This window comes from Anarrhichthys ocellatus, unplaced genomic scaffold (genome assembly GCF_004355925.1).
Source record: "Anarrhichthys ocellatus isolate YVR2014 unplaced genomic scaffold, GSC_Weel_1.0 scaffold31, whole genome shotgun sequence".
Lineage (NCBI taxonomy): Eukaryota > Metazoa > Chordata > Actinopteri > Perciformes > Anarhichadidae > Anarrhichthys > Anarrhichthys ocellatus.
This window is the reverse complement of record NW_022280061.1, coordinates 1543010-1563095: the sequence shown is the minus strand read 5'-3', so window position 1 is coordinate 1563095 and position 20086 is coordinate 1543010. Positions and strand designations below refer to the sequence as shown.

Here is a 20086-nt window from a genome sequence, read left to right as displayed (position 1 = left end):
CCTTATTAGGACACAGTGTCATCATCTGAAGGCTCAGTCAGCAAATCAGGAAACACCTGTGCTGCTGAGGGGGGAGGGAGGGGGAGGCGGGGTGGGGTTACATGTCCCAGTGAAGGCAACCTATTGTGTTTTTGGAGCTTTTTATAAGTCACGTGGAAAAAGGGGACATTCTGGGCAGGAAGTGACATGACGCACGTACATACCATAGCTAATGCAGTCTGGCGCAAATAAAAAGGTCTTGTGACATGAGTTACATGCATGCAGCACAAACACAGACACATAACGATGGCTGCAGTATAAACTATTCTGTGAACAAATTATGTAAACATGCTGCAAACTGCAAATAGTACATTTAGCGGTTGGAGTGATCCCTCGCAATAAAAGACGGAGTGGTTCGTTCTAGATCCGCCATTTTAGATCAGTGTTCATTTATGAAACAGCAAGAAATCAATTATAGATGAAACAGAAAAATGGTTAGACCAGAAAACAGTACAAGACTTGAGTTTCTGTGTCTGTGAGTCATTGACAGTTAAAGGGGTTCTTGAAAAAACAAAAAGGAAATTGCGAAACTTTTTATTTGGAAATGGACAAAGCAGGTCAATTGAAAGCAGGCCCCAAACTACAACTAGACTGCAACATTTCACATATTAAAACTCTTGGAAAGCACTAATCATCACATATTACTGACATTACTCTAACTTTCTTGCGTCCATGCTTCTTTGTGAACATTCTCAAACTCATCCATCCTGCTGTTGTTTTTATTCCCTTGAGGAGTGAGAACCGTCCTTTCATGTTGTGTTGATGCGTAACAGTAGCGCAGGTGAAAACAACAGTCCGTGATGTTGTGAATTAGATGAAATAATTATGTAAGATCTCTTCAGCACATGATGTGGAATTGATAGATGTTGCATACGTTCCCACAGAATGTGGATATAATCCACAGTTAAATCAGGATCATTCTTACGTGTTACTAAACACGTGGTTAACACCTGAATCTATAAGGAGGATCACATGAGACTCACATGTTTAACTGTACTTTCTTGCCTTCAGGGCTGTATAATCATTATTTTCATCATTGATGAATCGACTCATTATTTTTCAATAATCGTACACAGAATGTCAGCAAAGAGGTTCCCAGAGCCCATAGTGATGTCAGTCCAAAAACCAGAAGATATTCAAAATAAATCAAACTTGACCTGTTGCACTTGTGACCCGATGACACCACCACACGGATGACACACTTTTCAAACACACCGCGTTTGACACGGTTACGGCCGAGACAACAGTCCTAATAGCCGACCAGCTGACTGCAGGACGCTGTGCAAGCAGGATTGTGGCTGGCTTTAAAAACCGCCTGTACTGCTTCCTAAATATATTAGCAATACTACAGAGCCGCTGATATACTGAGGCCATCCTGTTAGAGAGATGTGTATGTGCTCAAACCATTAATGTTAGAGCGGAGAAGGGGAGGAATGGGAGGAAAGAGAGATAGAATAAGAGGGCAGACATTTAGAAATAATCGACTGGAGTGAGAAACCATGAACGTCTTGTTTGTCTGGCTCATCTGGGTCTACTGTGGTTATTTACTGCTGACACTAACAAACCCCATAATTAAATGAGGGCTCAGAAATGGATGGTGGGCCTCCCCGCTCATCAGCCATGATGTCACAAACCCAGATTAGACTGGACCATATGACACGCTGCCTGCTGTCCCTCTTATCCTCAGTCACCATCCACTGCCAGGCATCTACTGTATCTGTCTATCTCTCTGTCTGTCTGTCTGTCTGTCGGGGATTTTTGTGTGTGTTTTCTTTTGTCTGGTCTCTTTCCATCTGTGTCTGTCACTGTGTATATCTCGCTGTCTATCCATTTGTCACAATTCTGCTCTGTTGTTCAGTGCCTCTCTCGCTCTGTTTTGCTCTTATCATTCCCACGCATTCATGCAGCACAAACAACGTGATGTAACACAGTATTTGTTGGACTCAGTTCACCAAACAGGCTTTCAGTGCCTTTTGTTTACACTATGTTTAGGCTTCATTTTAAGCACGGTTTGACCTTTGAACCTTGATCTTTCGTCACACTCGAAGTAGGAAACCCTACCAGTAAAACCAAAATAATATCAGTGCATATATGGGTCAGTGATTCACATGAACAGTAACAGTCAAATCATCTAATGAGCGAGGAGTCCCAGGAGCGACTGTAATGGCTGCTTCAGTAAGTTCAGTACGTATACCCAATCTCAATCAAACATGTCAATGTAGGCACTATCAACATTTTAGGGAATAAGCTTTGCTTTCTTGCTAAAATTTAGATGAGAATATTGATACCACTCTCTTGCTCTTTTGGGTGAATTCAAGATGCGGTTTCAGTTGGATTAAGAGCTAAAGTTACATATTTACAGTAAATCCTAACAGCACCCAAACACAGTCCCGCACTGCGTGTTAGGATTGACTGCACATCAGGTGAGAACGCGCAGTGTGACGTTTAAACCTGTTAATTCATTTGGGGGATTAGGCTTACATGCGGAGGGATAATGGGCCGGTTCACTGGGCTATACATGGGAAGAGGAAGTTAGAGGTTGCTTTTGTCAGCTACTTGTCGTCCAGCCAATGAGTTCTCCCTGAAAGTCCTCACAATACTGAGTACATGCAAGAATATTCATAAGCAGCCTTAACAAAAACATTTAGGGATTTACAGTACTCAGAGTGTGGTACTTACTATGTGAACAAAACATATTATATGGCATTTTTATTTGCTGTTATATCATTGTGAATGTTGTTCTTGAAAGACCTGCAGTTTATCATGGGGGCTGTGTATATTCGTGTGTTGGTGTACGGTGTGTATGCGTGTATGACGCACATTAATAAAAAATGTTATAGAGCTAAAACAATTAGTCTTTTTAATCGATTGATAGACGGATAACATTAGCCCCTACACGTAGGCATAATCAGCAACTATTTTAATAATTAATGAATTGTTTAACGCAAAACGTTCCCAAGTGTCCTGCTTCTTAATTGGGAAGGTTTTAAGCTTTCCTCTGTTTTGTCTCATTCAAAATTTGAATCGCATTTCACTATCTTCTGACATTTTCAGCACCAATAATCCGAGAGTCAGCAGATAAATCAATGTTAAAAATCAATGGGGTCCATTTCATGTGATCCCTATTATATCCGTGTAAGACTTCCTTCTGGATATGCTTTTGTGTGAGGCGCCTCTTCGTTATTCATCTAATAGCACAGTATCTCTATTACGTGTTGTTATTGTGCCTTCGATGTTTGATAGCGTTCAAAGAACATCCTTTTTTTAGTCCGGGGGATGTCCAGTATTGTCTGCTGCCTTATCAAAGCACTCTGGATTGTATGTTGGAAGCTGAAAATGAAAGGACTTGTGTGTAGCAGGCGCCTGCAGCGGACACACCGTGAGTAATAGTTGAATCAAACACACTGCAGTAGCAGGGTTATTATTTACCACGACCAGGGGTGGAGTCACAGCCCAGTCATAGATGTGGGCGGGCTTCTTGCCGCCATCACACCTCGCCGGTGTCCATATATGGTTCGTGGCGTCACGCGCCGGAGGTCCCGTTCACATAAAACCGATTGGCCGGGATCCCCTTGGAGGACATGTAGACACAAACGCGCACGGGACTCCTCGCTCGCCCGTATCCACCGTTTAGGAGTAATCCAGTTGAATTCTTGAAGCAATAACATCAACTCCTCGGCGACAAGATGAAAGTATCCAGCGTAGACTGCCGGCGTCTGAGGAAAATCATAAAGAAGGAGAGCGGGAGCTGCCTTATAGTGGATTGCAGACCTTATCTCTCATTCACGAACTCCAACATCAAAGGCTCTGTCAATGTCAATCTCAACTCAGTGGTGGTGCGGAGGTCCCGAGGAGGGCCGGTGCCTCTGCACTTTGTCATCCCGGATGAGAGATCCCTGCTTCGGCTGCGGGAGGGGAGCATATCGGCTATCGTAGCGCTGGATGACCGGACGTCCCACTGGCAAAAACTGAAGAAGGACAGCGTAGCACAAATAGTAATAAACACTCTCTCTCATCTCGCGAGCGGGGTGAACATCTGTTTCCTCAAAGGTGAGAGCTTCGTGAAATTAAACTGTTTAGTTGTTGTCTCAAGAACAGGAGGGATTATAATTGGAAGAAAGCCAGTACGGTGATTTACACCTTAAATATTTCACATTTTATTTTTTATTTTTATGAGAGGGCCTTTTAATCACACACACTTTGTGTCTGTTCTGCCCCACAAACGTAAAAGTAGTAGAAAGTAATATTTCATTAATTCAAAACGTCAGTGACGCATAAAGAAATGATTGTCCACTTTGTTTCTCAGAGCTATTTCATCGTCGGTCCATATTTTTAACTGTGTGTTTCTTACATTTTATTTGACTTCTCTTTATAATCAAGATACATTTAAGTCACGTTTCCCTCAATATCCTTCTCGCCTGTGTTGAGAGCTTCTTACAATCTTCTCTCACTTCTTGGAGAGACGAATGTCCGGCGTGCGTCAACGGAGCGGATGAGTCAGTGCGCGAGAAACGCAGGCAAATTGGTGTTGCAATGACTTTCATTGATAAAAGAAAGAAAACCCAACCTAACCTTTTCTGTTAGTTGAATAAAACCCCCTGGGTTGTGATAATGTTTTGAAACACCTCCATTTCCGTCTGTCACCTCTGTGTCCCCAGGATGTTAAAAGGATTACCGGTCTTTACACCGAAGGCTCCAGTAATTAATTAGGCGCTTAATCAGGTTATAAATATTATAATCCGCTGCTAAGACATGTTTCATAAACGCTGCTGTTTCACAAGACGTTTTAGGCCTCTGTGTGTGTATGTGTGTGTGTGTGTGTGTGTGTGTGTTTGTATTAGGGGGGGAAGCAGAATTATTGTAAACCTATTTATTACAGTGTGTGCTCACGGATATCCCCCCCCCCTCTCTCAGGAGGATACGAGAACTTCTACTCTCAATACCCTGAACTTTGCACTGAGGTGAAAACCATCGACCAGAGCGGAACTGAAACCGAGAAAAGAGTCAACAGCAACAGCGAGAAGCTTTCTCACCACAAACCAGATTACGATCAGGTACGGAAACACCCTTCACAATACACATCGGCCTACTTCCTATACTCTCCCACACATCCATGCACTGACAGTTTATTTTTTATCTTTAACCTTATCCAAAAATAAAGAATGAAATATAAATCCGCACATCCAAGTCCTGCTGACATCAGAGACTTATATTTGGCATCAGCCCATCAAAACATTTTCTCATCATACATATGATATTCTGTGACCTTCACTGCTCCCCAGACATCTCATATTTGAGACCATGATGCCCAGCTGACACCCCGTAGAGAAAAACACGCTTTCATCTCTGACCTTTCTTCTGTCTCCTCCACTGCCCAAACAGAAAGCATGTGGCTGCTTCACATCTCAGAGAACACTATTGTGTCTCGTTGACATATTGTGGGTTATTCAACATTAATGGTTAATGGTTTACATAATAGGGGACATCCATCCATCGTGCAGCTCCATGTGTCCTGCTTGCGTTTAGTCTGCAGCTGAACGTAATGTTCTGCTCTGCAGCTTATTGAGCCGACAGGTGTTTGGATGTTGTGGCTCCGACGCTTTTTCTCAGGGGTGGATTATGGGTGGATTAAAGCACATGCATTGAGTTCTTGGGTCCAGTATTATGTCTTGTTGGCTGTGAAATCACACTGTGTTTTCTGTATATTCTAATCCTTATCGGAATGAACTGACGTCTCGTTCTCCCTCCCTCTCCCTCTCAGGGTAAACCTGTGGAGATCCTGCCTTTCCTCTACCTCGGTAGTGCCTATCACGCCTCCAGACAGGACTATCTAAGCGACCTTCACATCACAGCCTTGCTCAATGTGTCGCGCAGGGACCTGCAGCCGGCCAAGGGCCACTACGACTACAAGTGGATCCCGGTGGAGGACAGCCACATGGCCGACATCAGCTCCCATTTCCAGGAGGCCATAGATTTTATTGGTGAGTTGGAGGAAATTAAACAATTTTTCCATCAAGAGGGTTCGCACTCCTGGGTTTGCGTCTGAATCTGAATGCGAGAAAAAAGTCACCACCTTCTCCTGCAACATCAAGTTCTGTATATTTACAGTGCAACGTCACCCTAAGTAGTCTCCTCAAACAAAGCCCCTTTGTCTAAGCCTCTCACCTGCCACCATTCACAAATAGAGGGCTATAAACTGTAATCAGTTTAGCTTGATCGCCTTCCTTCAATCCTCCACCAGCATATCCAGCCAGCCTGCTTTCATTCAGGATTTGCTCTCACCCCCCCGGGCCCCTTCATCCCTCTCTCCCTTCCTCCCCCATCTTTACTTGAAAAAGACACTCCCATGCCGTCATCGCCTCCCAGGCCTAATCTCGGTGGCTTACTCTGCCGGGTGTGGCCAGTCAGTGTGACAACTGGGTGAGCTGTCCGAGTTTAGTAATGGCCGGGTGGAGGAGGTTGGGGGCTGACTGACACACACACACACACACATACACACACACAGAGTTGTTTATGATGGTTGGGTGGAGGATAAAAGCCAGCTGACTGACACATAATGAGAGAGCATATATTGGTGGTTGCTCGCAGTTGGGAATCCTTGACGGAACCGAGGGCAGCGGGTCAATGAATGTGTCACTGAGGAAGAGAGAGTGTGTGAGAGAGGAGAGAGGTGCCGGATAATAACAGCAGCAGCAAAAGATGTACATGGTGTGCTATTGGCTATTTATAGCCAGGCACAACCAAGGCCGAAAATCACCCACGAGCAGCTTGGCCGGCCAGCAGCGCTATTGTTGGTATTGTGCATTGTTTGGGGATGCAGCCCTAAAATTAGGGTGTCTATTATTACATAAGGCCGATAATGGTTCCAGGGGCAGGTTTAGCCCACATTCAGAGAGGGCCACTAAACTGTTTCAACCATGCAAAGCGATTAGAAATGCATAATAATCACCAAACTGCAGCTGCCCCCCCCCCCCCCCCAAACCAAAATCAATCACCAATCGGAGACCCTTTCGACGTGGTTACTGATGCACAGTCAGGGAGGAGACGATAAATATTATTGATCCACTGCTGCCGTCACTCCTTCTTTTGACCCGACCACACTCCACTCCAGATGGGAAGTTCATCCATCATTCATGCGGTTTATAAAGAGGCTGCCAGAAGTCATCGTTGTTCCGCTTACAGTGGCTCTCAGGACCAGACAGAAGTGTTTCTATTGTTATAAATGTTTCTATTTAGTGCGTAAAGAGACAGCGAGAGAGAGAGAGACATATGTGTCTGCAGTGGCTTCTAAGTGGAACCGAGTGTCTGTCTAAGATTGAATTTGCACAGGAGACAGACAGAAAAGGAGACGTGTAGGTGTTCGCAGTAGTTCTAGGAATTAGCAAAATCTCAAAATGTGTCGCGAGTGACACTTGTACAGATGACAGAAAGTAGATATCCGTGTGGGCATTAGAGCATAGGCGTGTAGGAGTGCTGCAGCTCCAAATTAGAACGCGCGTGCGTCTCTGTGCCACAGCGACCTCTGCAGCAACACCCAGCGCCCCCACAGCACTGTAGCAGAAAGAAAAGTCTCATGTACAGCTGCACTCTGTGACTCAGACAAGCCTCACAAGTGTCTGTGCGTGTCCAACTGAAACTGGTAGAGAGATGTGCGCACATTTCTGTGTCACTACAAATGAGGCGCACTGACAGGGTTCAGTGTGTGTGTGTGAGTGAGAAAGACACTACGGAGCCTTTGCATTAATTAGTGAGTGGGAGTGAGGAGTAGACAATGATTACACTGTTAAAATGTGATTTTTTTTTTTTCCCCATTTGTTATTATTCACTGTTTCAAACTCCCTGTTGATTCATTGCAACCTCTCCACCAACATAACTTGACTTTTAAAATATCAATTACAGACACACAAACAAAACGAGGAATAAAACATGACACACCACCATGGCCTTTATTTTGAAATGAGCATTTCTTTAAAAAATAAAATAATGCAAGCTTTGATTCACATCATTTTGTGGATGATCACAGAAAGAAGGTCAAACGGTGCCACCATCTCAGCACAGATCATTAACCTTGGTTTCTTCTTCTTCTTCTTCTCCTTCCAGATCACGTGAAGCAATCAGGGGGAAAGGTTCTGGTCCACTGCGAAGCAGGCATCTCCCGCTCACCCACCATCTGCATGGCATACATCATGAGGACGCAGCAGCTGCGGCTGGATGCGGCCTTCGACATCATCAAGCAGCGCCGGGCGGTCATCTCACCCAACTTCAGTTTCATGGGTCAGCTGCTGCAGTTTGAGTCAGAGGTCCTCTCCATGGCCCCGGCTCATGCCGCCACGCCCGAACCTGCCACACCCTGCGCCCAGGAGTCCGCCTTCTTTTTTGCCAACGACTTCAACACCAAAAACTTTGAGCCATCCGTGTTCACCCTCCCTACCTCTTGCCTGCAGGCCCCGGTCCACCACCAGTTAAAACTGAGCCCAATAACTGCACTGCCTTAAAATGAACCGTGACTGCTTGTAGTCTTACTTGAATAAAAAAGTAATGGTCTCTGTGTGCCTGGTGTTGAAACCAGCCGAGCAGATGGACAGAAACAGAAGAGTCAAGATAATAGTGTTCACTTCATGAGACTTGAAAACTATGGGGTATAGACATTGATGTTGTTCTCCTGTCTTCTGAACTGCTTTGATGAAACGACACGTTACAGTGATGAACTGCAATATACATGCCTTAGGTTGATATTGTGATTCATATTCACAAATACAGTCAGGCATTTAAACCTAATTTATTTGAAAATTAGTCTGTCTGTCTGAATTTTTTCAATAATGTGGATGTTAATATGTGTTTAATAAATGTTTTCACCACAAAATTAACTCTTGTTGTCACGTCATCATTCTAGCATTATGTTTGAAGAGTTATAGGCTAACTGGGAAGTCAAACAGTGACACCTGCAGTGACAGAGACTGGCATATGACTAGCTTCTTCATCGTCAAGTGTAACCCAGTGCAATCTAAACAAACTATTAATGGAAACAAATGAAAACCAGCCACAGGTGAAGAATTTCAGTCAAAAAATTGCTTTTTGAAACAGTGACGTTCAAGAATAAAACGTGTAGATGTGAGGAGTATCAGTAAACAGCAGTCTTTGTCGATTAACAAGATAGTTTTCCCATCGTTTTCTACCACATTCCCGCTTCTGCTAGGCTACTCAGCGCTATCGACTCTTTTCTGTCTTTGGCGCCTAGAAGACAGGCAACTAGACTGTACCAGCTATACAAATGGGGAGGGAAGTACATAGCAAATGTGCCTAACATGTTATTTACATACAAACACATAAGACCAACGGTTGAAGACACAATACTGTTCAGTAAATTAGTTTTCCATTCTAATTGTGTATGGTTAAGTTATCTACCACACATCATTTCGCATCATGGTTATTGCTGCAATCCTGTTTTCACATAATGGTATGGTCCATTATATCCCGCCCCCGCCGCCATTTTCCATGTTATTCTCTTATCCCACAGTGTTTCACCAATTTTTAATGCTTCGATTTATATTATTTTGTTCAGTTTTGGGTTATTAAATTCCTGGCTTCTTATAGTGGAGGAGGGAGCTTATCTCCAAATTTATCCGAGGAGACGCCTTGTTTAGACCGCCATGTACATCAAACAGGTAAGCTAACGGCCCCCAGACTTGTGTGTGTAGCCGACTCTTCACGCTATTTCACTGAATGGTTGTGCCCGGGCTACTCCGGTTTGTACACATTTAACGTCAATTAGAGTGCAGAGCTATGCTAAATCACACCAACGTGAGCTATAAGTTAAATAGTGTATTTGCTAATGCTAGTTAAGGCTACCTAGCTGGATTCATCTTGAGTTGAATTGCCCGTCCCCCTACTCGGAATGCTAAGCTAATGCTGCAAGGCTAACGTTAGGTTAGCGGATTTATCGCTTTTCTATTCATGTTGCACGATATCATATTCCAGTCGATTTTATCATATGTAAACATGAGCTGTGATAGTATTGTAGTGTGTCTAACGTAGTGTTTATTTTGTTCGCAAACTCGTTGCCGTCCTTGAATGAACACTGCCCCAAACCGTAGCGGCCAGTCAAGGCCCCGTAAATGACACATTTGATGCTGCGCTGAGCAAACACGTTTTCAATGTTGAGTCTAATTTATGTGCGACGGGGCAAAGTAGCAATGTTGCTGCATTCAGAAATAGTTGCTGGCTTGCTTCTTAAGTCACTTTACTTAACTTCATGTTAAGTTTATCCTTTCCTAAAGAGAAGGATGTGATGCTCACGGTGGTGTCCGGGTTCTTGTGCAGGTCATCATCCAGGGGTTCCGAAGTTACAGGGACCAGACTGTGGTGGACCCGTTCAGTCCAAAGCACAATGTCATCGGTGAGTGCGCGCTCATCCCGAAGTGTCACTCATGTTTTTTGTCTTATCTCGTACTTTTCGCTATGTTGGTGTAAGGGGATGTACTTTGAAGGAAGGCACCTTACTAACATAACTTTCCAGACCAAGCTTGGTGTGTCACAGACTCACTTTGGTGGGCTGTCTACTTCTATCACCGTGTTGTCATTGTGTCATTTTTTTTTTTGTCTGTTAGTTGGAAGAAATGGCTCAGGAAAAAGTAACTTTTTCTATGGTACGTCTCCCTCAATAAATTTTTACCATACAGTGTCTGTGTAATGTTGGTTATTTTTGTTGTCTAAAGCCGTTTCTCCGCTCTGCTTCTTTAGCCATCCAGTTTGTGCTCAGTGATGAGTTCAGCCACCTGCGACCTGAACAGCGCCTGGCGCTGCTCCATGTGAGTTCAGACAAATGTCCCACTGCAGATCATTGGTACCGTTTGAAAACGGTCATGTGACACATTGAGTGGTTGTGTAGAAATGTCTTGTTAGACATGTTTATGCTGACAGACGCTTGTGTAGCTTCCTAATAACTGGTGGATCACAAAAGTCTTCATAGGATTACTGCAATTGCGTTTCTGTTAATACATGAAGTTTTGTAAGAGATTGAAACATTCAAGGAAATTATTAAATGGTATTAAATAATACGTTGTGGTTTTTCCTACCCTGTCATTGTAGGAGGGAACTGGTCCTCGTGTCATTTCGGCTTTTGTGGAGATTATATTTGACAACTCTGACAACCGGCTGCCGGTAGGAATGGCAAATGTTTCATATTGATCCTATTACAATGTCATTGTAGACAAACTGATTCATTCTTTCCAACTTGATTTGTACCAAGACTCTTAACAATGTGCATCAAAAGTACCAGATACTGGCATCACCTTTTTAAAATAACTCTCAACAACATCCTTAGTCCAGGCTTCCAGCGGAAATGGTACATTATCACTATATTATGTTGCTCATGTTGTACTGTCTTCCTACATTGCTGATTGTAGTCACACTGCCTTCAGTACACACAGTGCTTATTATTCTGATGATGAAGGCCGGATGTTTGCACCACTCTAGAAATCCAAACATTTGATAACACTGATAATACTGTGACATAACCAGCCAATTCTGCTGCTGTGTATTGTTCTCCTCTTCACCGCTGATAACTGTCTCTCCCTCCAGATCGACAAAGAGGAAGTCTCCCTTCGCCGCGTCATTGGCGCAAAGAAGGACCAGTACTTCTTAGATAAGAAGATGGTGACGTAAGTATTGTCTGTGGATTGACCGTTCATTTAATCACAGGAAATGACAACTCTGTGAATCCATGTAATCACTTGTTTTGATGGTGACGGTGATTGTTGCAGTAAGAATGACGTCATGAACCTTCTGGAGAGTGCTGGCTTCTCCCGCAGCAACCCGTACTACATCGTGAAGCAGGGAAAGGTGAGAAAGGAGTGGGTGCCAACCTCACGCTCGTTAAAGACATACTAGTTCATTTCACAGTGTCGTGTAATGCGTCGCAGTATTCAAACAGAGCTATAAAGAGAGTGCCAGCTGTACTTAGCTGGATGTCTTGGCCTGATTTAAGGATTAGTGTTAAATAAGAAATCGTCATCTGCTAAAATATATTAAAATTTTCATAATTTGTCAGGCAGGAAAATCTTAGCGCTGCTTTGAACAGCAGTGTGTTTGGTGTCGGTCGATATTGAAATTATCTTGCCGACAGTATTGCTTTAGGAAAAATAACGATATATTTTTAAATAAAAGTGGAAAATGGTTTACTCTTAATTATCAGGGTGGTCAAGCAGCAATCCAGCACCATTAATTCCATTTATAGAACCACAATTTCACAAAATCAGACGTATGCTTGCATGTTACTTTCTTTGATTTGATTGAATATAGCGCAACACTAATAACAGGCGTCGCATAATTGAATATTGTTTTTTCAACGCGGAGAATTTGTGGCCATCAAATCATATCGTCCAAGACTAAATGCGTTTCATCTCACGCGCTATAATTTCAATGTTCATGCAGATCAACCAAATGGCCACAGCACCCGACTCCCAGCGTCTGAAGCTGCTGAGAGAGGTGGCAGGAACACGGGTGTATGATGAGCGCAAAGAGGAGAGTATTTCGCTGATGAAGGAGACGGGTAAGTCATTATTCACCATTACATCATACTTATTGAAGCAATTCCAGTCCTAGGAAGTTGAGTGTGCAGTTACTCATGATTTACACATTTAAAAAACAATAACAGAGGGGAAGCGAGAGAAGATCAACGAGCTGTTGAAGTACATCGAGGAGCGTCTTCACACCCTGGAGGATGAGAAAGAGGAGCTGGCTCAGTACCAGAAGTGGGACAAGATGAGAAGAGCCCTGGAGTACACCATCTACAACCAGGAGCTGAATGAAACCCGCGCCAAACTGGATGAGGTAACATACCGAAGAAAAACTAATGATATACTGTGTGTACACCGAGTAAAAGGCTGAACATGATTGACTTTATGATTAACATCTGTTTTGGTACCTGGGTGGGAAATTATCACTGCCCTTATTATTATGTAACATGTATATAATAATAATAATAATAATAATAATAATAACAGGCAGCTAATATTAATATTCTGTATTATCTTGTGTGAGACTTTTTGGCTGTTTTTTTTTCTAGCTGTCCAGCAAGAGAGAGACCTGTGGAGACAAATCCAGGCAGCTGCGCGATGCTCAGCAAGATGCGCGAGACAAAGTAGAGGTAAAGACTTCCACCTCGCAACAGAAGTGTTAATATCTGGGACAAAGGATTGGTGAAAATATACATTGTAATTATCATCACAGCATTATCTCTAAAAAATAACTCACACTATTTAGTTCATTGTTCAAAATCACCCGGTCAAATTTCAGGTGTTCAGTGTTCAAATCAAATAGTTGAAAAGTGATGTATTCATTTAAATCACCGAAGGGGAAGTAAGTCGTTGCATTTACGCTCCTTGTGAATTAAATCTCACAGCCGGTGTCTTTTATTTTTGGCTCGCCTTCTGTAGGAGACGGAGCGCGTTGTGCGAGAGCTGAAGTCCAAGATCTCCGCCATGAAGGAGGAGAAAGAGCAGCTGTCGGCCGAGCGCCAGGAGCAGATCAAGCAGAGGACCAAGCTCGAGCTGAAGACCAAGGACCTGCAGGACGAGCTGGCAGGCAACAGCGAACAGAGGGTACGGAAGCCTCCCGTCTGCGTCACTCTGCACACGTGATGCTGCACCAGCAACATCCCCCTCCCCCTGCACCATCCTTGTGTGTAGAGAAGGATGCTCGTCTGGTTCTCTTTTCACCCGCTCTACCCACCCGAGAGTAAAGCCTCACAGTTTGTGAAAACCCAAACCAGCATTTGTTTAGTAAAAAAGCAGTTTGGGCCTTACGATACAGTTCACATATTAGCGCTGAATCTTTCAGAATAACTTTTTGCTGATCCAATAGTTAGATGAATTGAGAGCCGAAACAGAGGAGGCACCAGCCTGTACATCAGACTCTTTCCCCTCAGCTCCACTTTACATAATTCCTGGCAGGAGGTTGTGTGTACAGATCTGGCATGAATCGCTCTCCGTATGGCCGCGTGTTCTGTTTGTGTGCACGTGTGAGTACGAGGATGATAATCATACATAGCGGCTTTATTGGCTCAGTGTGTGTGTGTGTGTGTGTGTGTGTGTGCGTGTGTGTGTGTGTGTCCGTCCTGTGATGGGCCCCAGGCAGCATGCTGGCTGTTGGCTGGATTAAGCCCACCTGGCTACGGCTGGCAGAGCATCGGCCAAAACTTACTGGAGCAAAATGAAAAGCAAGGGAAGCAGAACTGCGTCACGAGCCGCTGGCGGTTCCGATTTTAGATGGCGTGGACACATGAGTATAGATTTTCATTCCTTGGGGGGGCAGGCAGGCAACCCACCATCACCACTCACACTGTCAAAACCAGCCGTCACTGAGCACTAATGCAGTTTCCTATATTCATTATAAATGTTTCATGTGTCCAGAGTAGGATGTAGTGTCCCATTCTTCAGCTGTGATTGCGGCTTACAGAAATCTAAACATTTTAACACACATTTTAAGAGATTGTCTCGGTCTCCAAAGCTGTGCATCACTGCACCTTGAATTCGAAAGCCTTCTTTTCCTAATTTATATCTATCTTACACCACGAAATACACCGAGATCTGTTCCGTTCGCTACTTATGTTGCCTTAAAGACGGGAGTTAAATAATTATATTACTTAAAGGAAATGAGGTTTAAACCCAATATGAATATTTGATCTGAGCTGAGTAACCTAGGATAATATTTCTTGAACCATTGTTGATAAATCATTTTGTATTTGTGTAAATGTACTATATATATTTCTGTTCTTCCCCTGCCCACCTCTTTTTGTTTTACATTTTGTGGTAAAATCCCCAATCTTGCTCTTCCAGAAACGCCTGCTGAAGGAGCGGCAGAAGCTGCTGGAGAAAATCGAGGAGAAGCAAAAAGAACTGCAGGAGACTGAACCCAAATTCAACATGGTGAAGGAGAAAGAGGAGCGGGGCATATCCAGGTAGGGATGACTCATTCTCAGCCACGGCCCCTTGAGCAGCCGGTGACCAGGTATAACTCGATGAGTCAGCCATCCCATTTTGAATTAATTTGGGTAGCGAGAGATCGAGAGGTGGATGCACACGAGACATCTGTGGGTTCTCCTACAAAGCAGCTTGTTGCAGGTGTCGTGCGAACATTTGGAATCCTAAATTGAAGGGAGGTGACCCTGAAAAATCAGACGCACCTGTACGACACTGTGTGACAAGGCTGTAAATGATCAATGATCTCCTTCTGTGGTTTGCGCCTCCCTCCAGACTGGCCCAGGCCACGCAGGAGAGGACCGACCTGTATGCCAAGCAGGGCCGTGGCAGCCAGTTCACCTCGAAAGAAGAGAGGGACAAGTGGATTAAGAAGGAGTTGAAGTCTCTGGACCAGGCCATCAATGATAAGAAGAGGCAGATCGCAGCCATCCACAAAGACCTGGAGGACACGGAGACCAGCAAGGAGAAGAACCTCGAGCAGTACAGTGTATGTTTTGAAGATGATATCGAAGTGATATACTTGGTTTATTTTACAGGGACGTTTATCTGATCAACTTTCAACTTGTCTCTTTTAGAAACTCGATCAAGATCTAAATGAAGTCAAGACCCGCGTTGAGGAGCTCGACAAGAAGTATTATGAAGTCAAGAACAGGAAAGATGAGCTGCAGAGCGAAAGAAAGTAAGACCCTCGTCTTTCCCGCTTTAAAGTTCAGCCGTGTTTTTTGCTCATGCTTTCTTATTTTTAGTTTAGCCTCACTTGATTCATATCGTTCAAAGCTTTATTCACATTGATTTAATAATCCACATTATCATTGTCGATTATTTTATTGATTAGTCGGTTATAAAATGGTGAAAAATGTAAATCGGTGTTTCCCAGAGCCCAAGATGACGTCCTCAAATTTCTTTTCTTTTCACAACTCAAAGATACTCGGTTTTCTGTCAAAGAGGAGTAAAAAATAATCACATTTCAGAAGCTGGAATCAGAATTTTTACCAAAAAATGACAGTGTGTCCGACTCATTTCCAATAACTCAGGGGTGTAAAGTCCAAAAGTCAAAATGTATTGGAAAAAAAGATAGATGTAATCACATCCAAAATTCAACATGTTTTTATCAAACAAAATACTTTGCTTCACTCCATATTTGTTGCCATTTGTCCTTTCAAAAACAAAGGGAGGCAGCACTGAAGAGTTATATTCCTCAAATAAAGTTGATTCAATAACAAAAGACAAACTCATTTAATCTGATGAATCACTTCACTTCAAATGTAGGATTTAGTTCCAGGATGTTACGTTTTTATTTGGGCTCATGTCATAAAATATGACGACAGACCTTCAAAGCTTCATCCGAAATCCTCAACTGAAGCTTCTAATTGAAATAAACTGACATTCGTTACAGCCCTAATTTAGTTGATTCTTTCTGCGAGTCATTCCTGCATCTCGCTTTGAGATGAACGTCGTGTTGTGACGTTAGTTGCGAAAATGTAGTCGAGGCAGCTGCTTCCCAACGGCACACTCGAGGCAACGTGTGTTTTTAAATAAACAAAAGAGGTTTCGGACCTTTTTAATTTAATTCCATTAAATTGAATAGCTGGCCCTCAGTACAATAACTATATGAAACGGATTACATGAATAGGTTTGTGTTTGTCTGCTATTGAATCCGCCCTCCAGTTCACTGTGATCCATTGTTCAGGTGCAGTGGGTGAAAAGGCAGCATAATGACATCTTTGATAGGACGGTCGGACCCAACAGCTGCAAGCTATTACGAGTGTATCATCTACAAATGTGAACAAATACAGAACAGAATTACCCTAATGGAAACAAGAGGGAGACGGTTTCATTGCTTTCATTATTTAAATGTGGTTATTTAACACAAATTCAGTGACTTTGTATGAGGATTGAAAAAAACTCTAAATTATTGGGGGGTGAATACTCTTATAATTCACTTAATATTGCAAATAATGAATCTGCATTTATTGACAATGAGTTGCATTGTTAAAGAAATATTTAGGAAGAGAAATACCATTTATATATAAATCAAATCGATTAAAAAGTTTTCTGAAGGACAACCCTTTTAGTGCATTGTCCTCATTTTGGGACGCTGACTGACTTCTTCTTGTGCGAGCATCATGGCTGCGGTTGGCTTTTGGTCTTCCCGGTGACATAAGTGAAACAGCGTGTGACTGTCTGTGTCTGTCCAGCTACCTGTGGCGCGAGGAGAACGCAGAGCAGCAGGCCCTGGCAGCCAAACGAGAGGACCTGGAGAAGAAGCAGCAGCTCCTTCGAGCGGCCACTGGCAAGGTCCGTGTCACTGTTAACAAACTGCGTAATTATCGACTCCTATTAGGTATTAGCGATACCTAATGCAGACACTTAGTCTGGGCAAAAGTGAAAGGTGTGTGTGTGTGTGAGAGAGATAGAGAGGGCTCAGGATGACACTCATATGCCAGAGGTAGAAACCGTCTCACATGCACCAACTTGCCGGAGTTCTGTGAGAGAAGAAATGGGCGAGTGAAGATAAATCAAACCCCGAGTGGGAGGAAAAAGTGCCTCTTTTCCTCCATATGAGCCCACCTGCATACCGCAAAGGACTCGCTTTGTGACTCAGCCAGTTGTCAGGATCGGTACATCAAGTGGAATCATTCATCTGCCTCGCTACTGGCACCTAATCACAGCCAGCTAAATTTACATATGACTCACTCCTCGCTGCCTCGTCCAGTGACTGCCAGTTGTTTCTTCTGGGCAGATACATCAATCAAATATCACTTCTGAGTAATGGCTGCTGAGATGAAAGGAGGCTGTTTGTAGCTTCATGGACAAATGTCCTGCGTTTTTACTCTTCTTTCGTTGGTCCCAGCTGACTCATCCCGTCTCCAGAGCAGGCAACAGAGAACAGGATGGACTCCTCGCTCACCTTTTTATGTTCATACCGTACAATTCATAGTGCTGCACAATATCAACTCTTATTATGAGAACATTATGATAGAGATTTAGTATGTTTTTATGCTTATCTTCCCATCTAAAGTTTTAAAATGATAGATTTGTTTTTGTTTCCCACTCGAAGTGACACTCCGTTAATCCTCGTCTTTCTCTTGCGGTCATCCAGTCGATTCTGAACGGAATCGACAGCATCAACAAAGTCCTTGAGCATTTCCGTCGGAAGGGCATCAACCAGCACGTCATCAACGGCTACCACGGCATCGTTATGAATAACTTTGAGTGTGAGCCGGCCTTCTACACCTGTGTGGAGGTGACCGCCGGTACCCGGTGAGGACTGCCTTTTACACTCAGTTTGCTCCTTGTGTCGTTTTCAACGACGCATGTCACAACCAAACAAGGTCTACTAATAGAAACATGTCGTATATACTTTCACTGTTTACAATGACGCAGCCTTGATTTCTATTTAAAGTGACGATGTGACGGAGCCATCCACTCGTATGTCTTTTTGTTACTTAACGCCTGTCTACCTGCTCTCATGTTTTCCAGACTGTTCTATCACATTGTGGAGACTGACGAGGTCAGCACCAAAATACTGACTGAGTTCAACAAAATGAACCTTCCTGGAGAAGTCACATTCCTGCCCCTGACCAAGCTGGACGTCAGGGACACCGCCTACCCCGAGACCAACGTAAGGGACTGTAGGCAGTACATTTTGACCCTGAACAGTTAACATACAATATTTTACTTTACTTGAGGTGTAGCAATCATGCGCTATATGAATTGGATTTATTGTTATCATTAAAACTCTTAATCATCTTAATCACCCCTTGGGACATGAGGGCACAACAAGCTCCCTCAATTGTCCGAGTTACATGAAACACGTGTTGCACTGCGGTAGTCGGTTTGGTAATGATGTGTGTGTGATATTCGCCACTGTGTTCATACCAACGTGTCTCCGCCCCGTTAGGACGCCATCCCCATGATCAGCAAGCTGCGCTACAGCAACACCTTCGACAAGGCCTTCAAGCACGTGTTTGGGAAGACTCTGATTTGTCGCAGCATGGAAGTTTCCACCCAGCTGGCCAGAGCGTTCACTATGGACTGTATAACTCTCGAGGGTAAGCGAACCTGTGATGCACGGCACTGTATGTACCACTACCACGAGAACATAGGAGGGAGGCGGCAGCTCTCATAAAAAACAATGTAGTGTTTCAGTGCAAAAGTGAGACAGCAATCATCTGTACTAACATACATTAAAAAAGTATTAAAAGATACTGGTGGGCATTTGCATCATTATACGTCCGCTCCAGTACTGTAGAAGCCCTTTATCTCTTATACGCAGTACATTGTGTCGTGACCTTCTAGGTGACCAGGTGAGCCACCGGGGAGCTCTGACGGGAGGCTACTACGACACCAGGAAGTCCCGCCTGGAGCTGCAGAAAGACATGAGGAAGGCTGAGGAGGAGCTGGGCGAGCTGGAGGCCAAGCTCAATGAGAACCTGCGCAGGAACATAGAACATATCCTTTCAGTTACATCTCACCGAGACGATGTCACGTCATTGATGTCCACAGGGACATGTTGGCGTTGTGTGCTCTACTTTGGGAAGTCAGAGCAGTCATTGGGAAATTTATATTTTTTTAGAAGGTGTAGCCTGTATGGCTAGAGTCATGCGTTTTCTGTAAAAGCGTCACCATGTGATCACACTCCACTCAGTTGTATTTGCTGTGTCTCACTGACATCCTCTGTTGATAAAGAAGTATTTTAATTCATATGCCACCTTGTGCTGTGTAGGAGACTCTCCTATCTAGGAGAGGAGTTATAACACCGCCTTCGCTCAATTACAGTTTGATGTCACATGTCTGAGTCTTTTGAATGTGGATTAGATCTATCTGGGTTACGTCGCCGCCTCAGCCGGCAGGAGGCCGACTCGGCTGCAATGATAGGGCCTAAGCAGGTCAAGAAGGATTAGTTTATGTTGATACCGGCCAGAGCCGTGACTCGCTTCAGGACAGGCGGATCAGAGAGGATTTGGGTTTGCATCTGCGGTATCTTTATGAATATGGTCACTTCTGCTCAGCAACGTGTGTGTGTGTGTGTGTGTGTGTGTGTGTGTGTGTGTGTGTGTGTG

General features: G+C 43.8%; 2 protein-coding genes across 2 annotated transcripts in view; both read left to right on the top strand.

Moving 5' to 3' along the window:
• The first annotated feature begins 3607 nt into the window (after nucleotides 1-3607).
• Nucleotides 3608-9180, top strand: dusp5 (dual specificity phosphatase 5). Its single transcript, XM_031864391.1, has 4 exons — nucleotides 3608-4089; nucleotides 4954-5093; nucleotides 5801-6020; nucleotides 8140-9180. The coding sequence occupies exons 1-4, from the start codon at nucleotides 3726-3728 to the stop codon at nucleotides 8532-8534; spliced, it is 1119 nt and encodes a 372-aa protein (XP_031720251.1). The 5' UTR covers nucleotides 3608-3725; the 3' UTR covers nucleotides 8535-9180.
• A 346-nt stretch (nucleotides 9181-9526) lies between these two features.
• Nucleotides 9527-20086, top strand: part of smc3 (structural maintenance of chromosomes 3) — a 20116-nt gene continuing 9556 nt past the window's right edge. The window contains exons 1-19 of the mRNA XM_031864656.1: nucleotides 9527-9704; nucleotides 10360-10435; nucleotides 10647-10685; nucleotides 10780-10847; nucleotides 11128-11199; nucleotides 11620-11699; nucleotides 11802-11880; nucleotides 12472-12589; nucleotides 12695-12870; nucleotides 13106-13186; nucleotides 13476-13640; nucleotides 14877-14998; nucleotides 15294-15507; nucleotides 15596-15699; nucleotides 17219-17318; nucleotides 18124-18284; nucleotides 18504-18645; nucleotides 18925-19075; nucleotides 19323-19475. Of these exons, the coding sequence (XP_031720516.1) occupies nucleotides 9690-9704; nucleotides 10360-10435; nucleotides 10647-10685; nucleotides 10780-10847; nucleotides 11128-11199; nucleotides 11620-11699; nucleotides 11802-11880; nucleotides 12472-12589; nucleotides 12695-12870; nucleotides 13106-13186; nucleotides 13476-13640; nucleotides 14877-14998; nucleotides 15294-15507; nucleotides 15596-15699; nucleotides 17219-17318; nucleotides 18124-18284; nucleotides 18504-18645; nucleotides 18925-19075; nucleotides 19323-19475 (2116 nt within the window). The 5' untranslated portion in view covers nucleotides 9527-9689. The remainder of the gene's footprint in view (nucleotides 9705-10359; nucleotides 10436-10646; nucleotides 10686-10779; nucleotides 10848-11127; nucleotides 11200-11619; nucleotides 11700-11801; nucleotides 11881-12471; nucleotides 12590-12694; nucleotides 12871-13105; nucleotides 13187-13475; nucleotides 13641-14876; nucleotides 14999-15293; nucleotides 15508-15595; nucleotides 15700-17218; nucleotides 17319-18123; nucleotides 18285-18503; nucleotides 18646-18924; nucleotides 19076-19322; nucleotides 19476-20086) is intronic.

Bases quoted from the DNA above. Each gene is read 5' to 3' on its own strand.
- dusp5 (XM_031864391.1), top strand. From the start codon at position 3,726: ATGAAAGTATCCAGCGTAGACTGCCGGCGTCTGAGGAAAATCATAAAG. The intron at 4,090-4,953 runs GTGAGAGCTTCG...CCCCTCTCTCAG, and splicing joins GAACATCTGTTTCCTCAAAG to GAGGATACGAGAACTTCTAC. The intron at 6,021-8,139 runs GTGAGTTGGAGG...TTCTCCTTCCAG, and splicing joins GGAGGCCATAGATTTTATTG to ATCACGTGAAGCAATCAGGG.